General features: G+C 36.5%; 1 protein-coding gene across 2 annotated transcripts; it reads left to right on the plus strand.

Moving 5' to 3' along the window:
- The first annotated feature begins 1,967 nt into the window (after positions 1-1,967).
- On the plus strand, positions 1,968-7,290 carry LOC103960847 (U-box domain-containing protein 5). 2 transcript variants are annotated; one of them, XM_009373340.3, is made up of 6 exons: positions 1,968-2,670; positions 3,312-3,389; positions 3,994-4,179; positions 4,349-4,456; positions 4,881-6,040; positions 6,200-7,290. In XM_009373340.3, exons 2-6 carry the CDS (start codon positions 3,333-3,335, stop codon positions 6,966-6,968), a joined length of 2,280 nt encoding a protein of 759 aa, XP_009371615.1. In that variant the 5' UTR covers positions 1,968-2,670; positions 3,312-3,332; the 3' UTR covers positions 6,969-7,290. The 2 variants fall into 2 exon arrangements, with proteins under 2 accessions (XP_009371615.1, XP_048445250.1); XM_048589293.1 differs by lacking the exon at positions 1,968-2,670 and adding an exon at positions 2,823-2,962.
- Positions 7,291-9,109: the final 1,819 nt, after the last annotated feature.

Consider the following 9,109-nt stretch of genomic DNA (forward strand, 5'->3'; position numbering starts at 1 on the left):
GAGGCGAAAGAGGGTCTGATTCAAGTGTTTCCAACTCTAATGGCACATCTAGTATTATAACCTTTTTGATTGGGTTAAGAGGGAAGTTGGGGTTCAAAAATGGGTTGGAATCAAATAGTATAGGAGTTTTATGTGGCAGAAGGTGGAGGCTTGAGCTAGGATTGAAGTTTCAAGTCTGGTTCTGCAAGGGTTTTGCGAGAGGGCATGCAAGAGTGGAAGTGTGAGGAATGCAGGAGAAAGGAGGGCAATGTTGGCAAATTGAAAAATTCATTAATGAATTTACTGTTCACCCGTGTTTTTCAAATAAGCTGGTTTTTGCAACTTCAGGTTTTCAGCCTTTTTTCATCCTAAACTTTGAAATAAAGCTAGTTTGGGGTGTTTACCAAACACCAAAAACTCTCCCAACTTTTTTTGATACCCACCTTTTTTCTTTTTTTTTAAAAAAAAAAAATTACCTCAATACCAAACCAAGGCTAACTCTAAAAAGTAAAATTTCAATAAAAAAATCATCACGAATAAAAATTAATAGTTTCTAGTAGCAAAACTATCAGTTTACAACATTGTAATCAACTAAAAACCGAAGGAAGCCGTAAAGAAGCTTTGTTGAACAATATTCCTAAATTAGTCAATTAATGGGGTGTGGATTTCGCATCTTTACTCAAATTAAATTCGATTTAGGTCTAAGCTATAAAATTTCAAGAGGAATTGAAAAAAAATTTATGAGAAAAATAATCATATTTTATATCAATTTATATTAATTGACTGTCTTCATTATGTTGTTACTAGAGTAATGACTGTGATTTGATATTGAGCTAACGCTTCTAATTATAATGAATGCGCTAATTATGGATATACATCTTTCTTGGTATATCCAGATATTAGGTAGGAGCATAGACTAAAACATTATAGAGTTACAAAGATAGTTATTAAACACTATCGGATTTCAAAGTAGCACGATCTAATTAAAAAATCTTACCCAATTGAGCACGTTTATCATGTTTTTTTCACAATAACGAGAACGCTATAACTGACTGTGTTGAGTTCGCAACTGTAAAACTCAACAGTTACACCTACTTGTTCGGATCAGCCGACCCGATCTACGAATATATTCTACCTATCAACAGATTCCTAGAATTTTAGGCGAAATGGAGAGGCTGGACCTGAAAAAAGAGTGAACGCGAAACCCGAAAAGGAAAAAATGTTTATCGTGGAAGAGTCCCAGTGTGACAAAAAAAATAAAAAAAGTAAAGATCGCGGGCTCCAAGCGTGTTCTCTCTCTCTCTTTTTCTTTTTTTTTCTTTTTTTTGGAGGGCCCGGTACTGTACGAGAAAGGATAAAAACATGGGACCGTCACAAACGTGAACAATTTATTTGAAATAAATTTATTATCATAATGACATTTCGTACCATATTGAATATGTGTAAAAAATAAGAGGGTGTTAAAAAGCTACCACACAGCGACGACCAAATCTTTTTTGCTCAATTGACCGCAATAGAAAAACCAAGGAAAATGGCGGGGGAGTGAACCTCACCAAAGTTGGTGGGAGCGGTAACGTTATTTGTTATACAATTATTATTATTGTTATTTTGTCAAAAAATATATTTTTTTAAATTAAATGTTAAATTAGTTATTGATGGAATAGAAATCTACACCGTAATGCAAAGATTCAACTCTTTTTTACTGCTGTAATAAAGTCACTTACTTTGTTATACAATTAAAAGGTTTGAGACCTTTTCTTATTTGGACTTGTTCATTTTACTAAAAAAAAAAAACATTAGACTTTTCCGTTCTTGTATTGATGACGGCCCTTTGAAGCCTTCTTAATATGATCTGCGCATTTGAAATTGTCAGCTTCCTTTACCGCTCACAGCCTTACTGGCCACTATACTTCACAAAGTATGAGAGATATTCTCTCGTACGACCAGTATTCTTATGTGTCTTTCTAGTCACGTAACGAGATAAAGACTCTTCATTTACTCGCCCATGCAGAGACAAAGACTCTTTCTCTCTCGCTCTGTCACTGTTAGTGGACGACCGAGAACGCCTGATGCTCGTTGACCGGTATTTTGCTGCTCTCCCGAGTCTCCTCCCCAGGCTCTACATTATACAAAAACTCCACATTATTCCAATTCCAAAACTAGCAGACAAAAGTTGGGTCTTTTTAATTAAAGTATTTTCGTTTTCTAGGGCAAAGACTTGGTTGCCCTTCTTGTGGGGGCATGCAGCAATGCTTTACTTTCTGCAAATTGTAATATTTTATTATTTCTTTTTATTATTATTATTATTATTATTTCTTTTTCTTTTTTTTCTGGGTCATTTTTGGATATAAAAGCTACTTAATTTGATTGGTGTTTGTTTGGTTGGTGTGGTTTACCCAAAAGGAATCCAATTCTGGGTTTTGTTTATCTGAATAGTTTGTGCAGACCAAGCGTATGTTATTTTGCTTTCAATTTCTGGGAAGGCTTCTTAACACTGAAAGAAGCTGAATTCTGCTGGAAATTGGACAACTTTGTGGGGATTTCAAGGTGTTCCTCAGAGGTGAATGGTTTGAAGGTAATATTTGGTGTGGTATGTGAATTGGGTTGTAGGATTTTCAAAATTTAGCCTTTCTGTCTGGCTGAAGACTGAGGAGGAAGCTTGTCAGCATACTTCTATTTCTGCTTCACTGGGTGAGTCCCTTTTTTTATTTCTTCTTTTTGAAGTTAATATTTTGTGTCATATATATATATATATATATATATATGTATGTATGTATGTATGTATACAAGTTAAATGATTTGTGAGAATTTAGCAATTTAGGCGAGAAAAGGAAATTTTAGGTGACTGAGAATGATTGGCCCAATCAAGATTGTTAGTATGTGAATCTCTGTCGCAGAAATGAATCCAAACATGAACATTCCAGTTGAATTAATCAAATTTGGTCTTCTGTGATGATTGTTTTGCACCCGAATTCCGTTACTGGTACGCAATTCTTTTATGGTGGACACAATTGAAATGGTTTTGTGTGAAGAGCTCCCCTAGACTATTCATATGGTTCTTGATATGGAAATGTTATAACCTTTATAACCTAATTTTATGTTGAGTGTTACTTTTTGATGAATTCAACTTTTCTTGTTTAGCATTTACGACGAATACTGTAAAGTGTTGAATTTGGGGTTTGCTCAGAACTTGTGCCCGAAGTCACATAGTTTTGCATACTGGATTGATGTTTGCTGAATATTGAAATGTGACTCTAGCATAATATTAGATTGTTTTCATAATATGTTAGAAACACATGAAAATAACTGTCTTTTTCTTATTGAATGCCCAGATATGAGATAATTTCTCTCGAATGGGTACCGATGCTGCTGAAGTGGCGGAGGCAACGAGGAAACCTCATTCCTTTAAGGTATAATATGCTAAATCAATCTCTTATTTTAGGTCATATGGGATGTTTAACTTTGAAGATGCATTCGTTTTGTAGTTATGAATCAATGTCTGATCAACTTTTGTCACTTACAACAAGAGACAACTCTTCTCATCCAAACTAATGATATTGTGAATTGTTCTAGTTTGTATTTGATGTGTGAAATATGAAGTCCAAAATTATACACTGCGTGTCGTTTTTTCGGTATCTGGTCCCGTTGGTAAAGGCATGACTCTATTTTTACAACCAATAGCTGATTTTTGGAAGGAAGATAATATGGTGCTGTTAGCAGATGTAAAAAGTGGGGTAAGAAAAACCACGAGATTACTGATCTTTCTGCAAGATGACTGAATCCCTTATGCTATCTCTGCAATTGTGTGGAAAAACAAAAAGAGATGTTAGGATGTATTTAACTGAGACATACATTTCGGAAAGTGACAGTGATCATGTTTCCTTGTAATTCTAATGGATACTCTGGGGAACCTCAGACTTGAGATTATGTGTCCTTAAATTTTTCTAGTGTATTTATTTAATTGTTTAGTCATAGTAGTTAGATTTTTCACATAATTGTTATTCATGATAACAGGTTCATCGTTTAATGTGCACGGAACTCCTGAGGTTGGTTGATAGAATCTCCAGGATACTTCCAGAAATAGAAGCAGCTCGACCTCGGTGCTCAACAGGAATACAGGCTCTATGCTTGTTAAATCGTGGAATGGAGAAAGCCAAGCTACTTCTTCAGCATTGCAGCGAGTCTAGTAAACTCTACCTGGTTTGTACCTTTGAGAAACTCTCTCTATGAAGCTTTGTCCAACTCCCAACGCCTATGGGTTAGCTGTGTTGAAATGCATAATCAAAAATTTCTTTTGATGTCAAATACTCGGTGCGGTTTGTCCAATATGAACTGTGTACCTACCTGCCATTCTATGGTTGACTTGCAGGCAGTTACTGGGGATGTGATGGTCTCAAGATGTCAAAGATCAAGGAACTTGTTAGAGCAAAGTTTACGAGAAATTCAGAACTGGGTTCCAGTGATGTTGGTGATGCAGGTTTGTTAACTTACATGCCCTTTTTCCTACTAAAAGTTTTCATCATCTTTTTGTATTTCCTTTTTCCACAACCCCACTTCCCTTCGATGGGGTGCTGGGCATAGACCTGCATGGATCAGTATTTTTTGATTGATCTTTGCTCACATCAAACCTTTATAGATATTATCCATCAATCAAAACAATGTTGAAGGTTGATGTCCTAGGCTTATTCTTCTTTCTTTTCTTTTTCTTTTCTTTTTTTTTTTTTTTTTTTTTTTTCTCTGGCAGCATATTTTGTTAATGATCTGGGTTTTATTGTTTAAAAGTAAAGTTAGCTTGGCTCAAAGTCACTAATTTTTTCATTTAATTTCTAATCTTCTATGTTGGTTCATACTAATTAAGTCACAGTTATTTGGTTGAGATGATGATGAAATGTCATTTGCAGCTGTCTCAAATAGCTGAGGATCTTAAAGGTTCAACATTTATACTGGACCCGTATGAAGAAGAAGCTGGGAGGGTTGTCCGAGAATTGCTCCATGATGTTTCTTCTCAGTCAGACCCAAGGGAGGATTCTGAAATCAAGGCTCTTCAAATTGCGTCCTTGAGGCTCCATATCACATCATCAAAGGCAATCTTAATTGAGAAAAGATCGATTAGGAAGTTGCTAGAAAAAGTTGGTGACAGTGACCCTCGGAAAAAGCAAATTTTGACTTATTTCATGTATCTATTGAAGAAGTATGGAAGCTTGATAATGGGAAAGCAAACAGATAGTGCCTTAGAGCTGCAACAAGGAACGTTTGCTTCTGAGAATTCTGGAAATGGTTTTGAATCTAATCAACATGCTGAAGTTGAACCTCACATTGGTTATGGCGAGTCCAAGGCACAAAGTAACTTGTTTCGTGGAGCTGTACCTCCTGAGGAATTTATGTGCGGAATATCTTCCAGAATAATGTACGATCCTGTTGTCATTGAATCTGGTCAAACATATGAAAAAATGTGGATACAGAAGTGGTTTGATGAGGGTCACGATACATGTCCAAAAACTAATATGAAACTAACCAACCTGTCATTGACTCCGAACATTAACATGAAGGAGTTAATATCAAGGTGGTGTACACAGTATGGAGTTGTCCTTCCCGACCCAAGTATGCAACCAGAAGTCCTCTCATGGGAAACCTCTTCCACTTCCGTTCGTAGTTTAGGCAGTTCTATGAATGATCTACACCTACAAATGGATTTCAGCAGTATATCGTTTGGGTCCTTAGATACCAGTTACAATTCGGATTCATCACGCAATAAGATTGAAAATGGCTTGAGTTTGGTGCAGAACGACAACGATTCTCTGAAATACCAGTATGCTAAAAAATGCGAGACAGGTGCTCAATTTCTATCTGAACTTGGTGAAGTCCAATGGGAATCCCAATGCAAGGTTGTCGAAGATGTCAAAAACCATTTGAAATGCAATCCTCAAGCTTCCTTTGCTATGTCATCTAAGAATTTTGTTGAACCTCTCATCAAATTTTTGAGGGATGCACATGACCTGGATGATGCAAAAGCGCAGAGGGATGGATTTAAATTATTACTGACCTTTGTGACAAAAAACAGGTAAATATTTATTTTGTAGCTGGGAATTTGTTACTCTTGCATGACTAAGTTGTGGCCTAGTGAACTGTTTTACGCATCAAACTGTTATGCAATAACGTCCACATCCATACTGCAGTTGTTTTTAGATTCTTTTAATTTCGTTTTTGCTGCCTACTGTAGAAACGGAATACCTTATCTATGTGAAGAGGCATATAGTCTGCTGGCATGTTATCTTGATTCAAAGGTAACAGAAGAAGTTCTTGCCATAATGGAAGTTGTGTCTGGCCACCAGTATTGCAGGCCTAAGGTCTCAGAATCTGGTGCACTTACATCCATTCTAAAACTTCTCGACTCCCAGAGCAAAGATTTACAAGGACAAGCCATTAAGATTTTACGTAATTTGTCCTTAGATAAGGACATTTGCTCAAAAATTGTATCTTCGGAGTACATACCAAAATTGGTTTCTTTCTTTAAAGATGACGTTCTTTCAGGAGTCTGCATTTCTATATTGAAAAATTTGTGTGATACTGAAGAGGCCAGGATTTCAATTGCTGCAAGTAATGGATGCATTGCTTCTATTGCTGAACTCCTGGAGAGAGGCAGCAGTGAGGACAAAGAACATGCTGTTGATATCCTCCTTTCTTTATGCTCTCAACGTGATGAGTACTGTCAGTTGGTCATGCACGAGGGTGTTATCCCATCACTTGTCTATTTATCTAACAATGGGACAGAGAGAGCAATGACAAGCGCATTGGAAGTGCTACGGCTCTTAAGAGATATCAAATATGTCGATGAGCACGAGTGCTCTGGATCTGCTGACCTTAATGCATCCGGAGACCATGTAAATCGTTCTACTGAAAGGAAATCACCAAAGACTTCAGGATTCTTTGGAAAGAAAATGTCCATGTTCTCAAAACCCAGTTCCCTTATACCGAAAAAGAAGAAATGAAGCCTCTCGTGGTTTGCTTCTTATGCCACAGCGTCTCCAAATCTCTTCGCCCGGTAAGACTCATTGCTTCTAGGCCGGAGCGCTTTGTGGGTTTTAAAAAGTGTGGAAAAGTATCCTCATGTTATAGGTAAATATGGTAGGGAGTGACTGGTTTTCGTAATCATGTACTAATTTTGATATAGTTTTTTTTATCAGATTTCTAGATTTCAGCAAAGTCGTGAGCTTTTTTCATCATTCATAATATATCTTCTTCCATTTTGCAGCTGTATACATACTCAATGAAAATATATAATATGAATGTAATTTGATGTGCTTCAGAAAATTGAATCCCTTTTCTCATTGTACTTTGCCTGGTTCTGTAAAGTTTCATTAAACCAATGAGCAATGTGCATCCGAACGAATTATTAGGAGCCGGGAAATCAATCCTGCTACACTCTTGTAGCCGTATCAGGACGGCTTCAGAAACCAGAGCTTCTATGTGCGGGCACGGTGCTGGATCAGAATTTTATCCTCTTTGTTTGTTATAAGCAGTTGATGGTAAGTTGAAACTTGGAGATGCATAAGTCAGGTGGTTGCCTGGTTTAAGTGCTATAAAATGGCAGTGTTGGTGAAGTTCAATGGGAACAGATAGGTTTTGAGAAGGAAGATGTTGAAAATCCAATGTATTGCCCGTTGCCCAGCTCCCTGATATGAACTATTCCATGCCCAGCATCCCCAGGGTGGGTATTCCAAGCTTTATATGGGTTTATATATTTATTTATGTAGTGATCTAAACTTCTTTTTTTTAATGTTTCAACCTAAAGATAAGAAAAAACATTTCCACCTAAATGTTTCAGATTTTTTAATAAGCTTTTTTTTTTTTTTTTTTTTTTTTTCAAAAGCTCAAAAAGTTATTACAGATAATTCAAGTTCTAGGGACAACCATTATCTCATCAAATAATTGAGTTCCAATTTAATCAGGAGGATTATCAAAATAATGGTACTCAAGATTCATATTATAACTCTAATTGGCAATATCATCTGCCATCGTGTTTTTCTCCTAATAGACATGCACCAACCTAAAGAAATTTCATATTCTAACAAGGTTATATTTCATCACTTATCAACTGTTTGAAACACAAACAAAAAATTTGACAAGGTAAGATTTCATTTCACAAGTACGTATTGGATTATATTCTTGTTGTGACATCCCACATCGCCCAGGGGAGTGATCCTTATATGTATATTCCCATCCCTACCTAGCACGAGGCCTTTTGGGAGCTCACTGGCTTCGGGTTCCATGGGAACTTCGAAGTTAAGCAAGTAGCACACGAGAGCACTCCCAGAATGGGTGACCCATCGGGAAGGTCTCGTGTGAGTTCCCAGAAACAAAACCGTGAGGGTGTGCTGGGGGCCCAAAGCGGACAATATCGTGCTACGGTGGTGGAGCGGGCCTGGGAAGTGGTCCGTCCCGGGCCGGGATGTGACACTTGTCTTAATCTCGTGCATTGGTTTATTTATCTAATTAACACATTTTGCCAAATCAAACAAGATTATTTCATTTTCTAATAACCTTAGCCTTTCTTATTCCCATCGCTAGCTTAACTTAAAAACTGAGGAATAATAATAGGAAAAACCCCAAGCCCCTATAAAGTAAAGTAAGCTATCATTGCAATCTAACTCAGATCATTATCTCTAATCTCATTCACTTTCTAAATGGCAAGTCCTCAACCATTATAGTTGTTATTGATTTCAGCCTGCTCCGGCACACTTATAGTAAGGAATGAGTTTATGAAAGCTTTTTTTGTAGTGTCAGCGACCTGCAGTGATAAGTAGTTTATTGATTTTGGTTGAAGAAAAATTGTTTCATTAGACTTTTGTTAGAAAATAAAATAGTCATCTACTTATGCTGAAATATGAAATTATTTATTATTCGAAAATGAACCGTAATAAATTAAAGTGTAACTTACATTTTACCACCTCAGGTTTAGGGTCGATTTCAATTCCTTACAGCATCTTTAAAACATTTCACTTTTATACCTCAAGTACTATTTTATTTCAATATAATACATCCGTTACATTTTCCATCCATTTGTCCGTTAAAAGTTGGCGTGGCTACCACGTGGCAAAAAAAAAAAATTTTATGTATTAAAAAATAATAA

Source organism: the organism of the source record quoted next, unplaced genomic scaffold (assembly GCF_019419815.1).
Source record: "Pyrus x bretschneideri cultivar Hongxiangsu unplaced genomic scaffold, Pyrus_bretschneideri_v1 Contig1, whole genome shotgun sequence".
Classification (NCBI taxonomy): domain Eukaryota; kingdom Viridiplantae; phylum Streptophyta; class Magnoliopsida; order Rosales; family Rosaceae; genus Pyrus; species Pyrus x bretschneideri.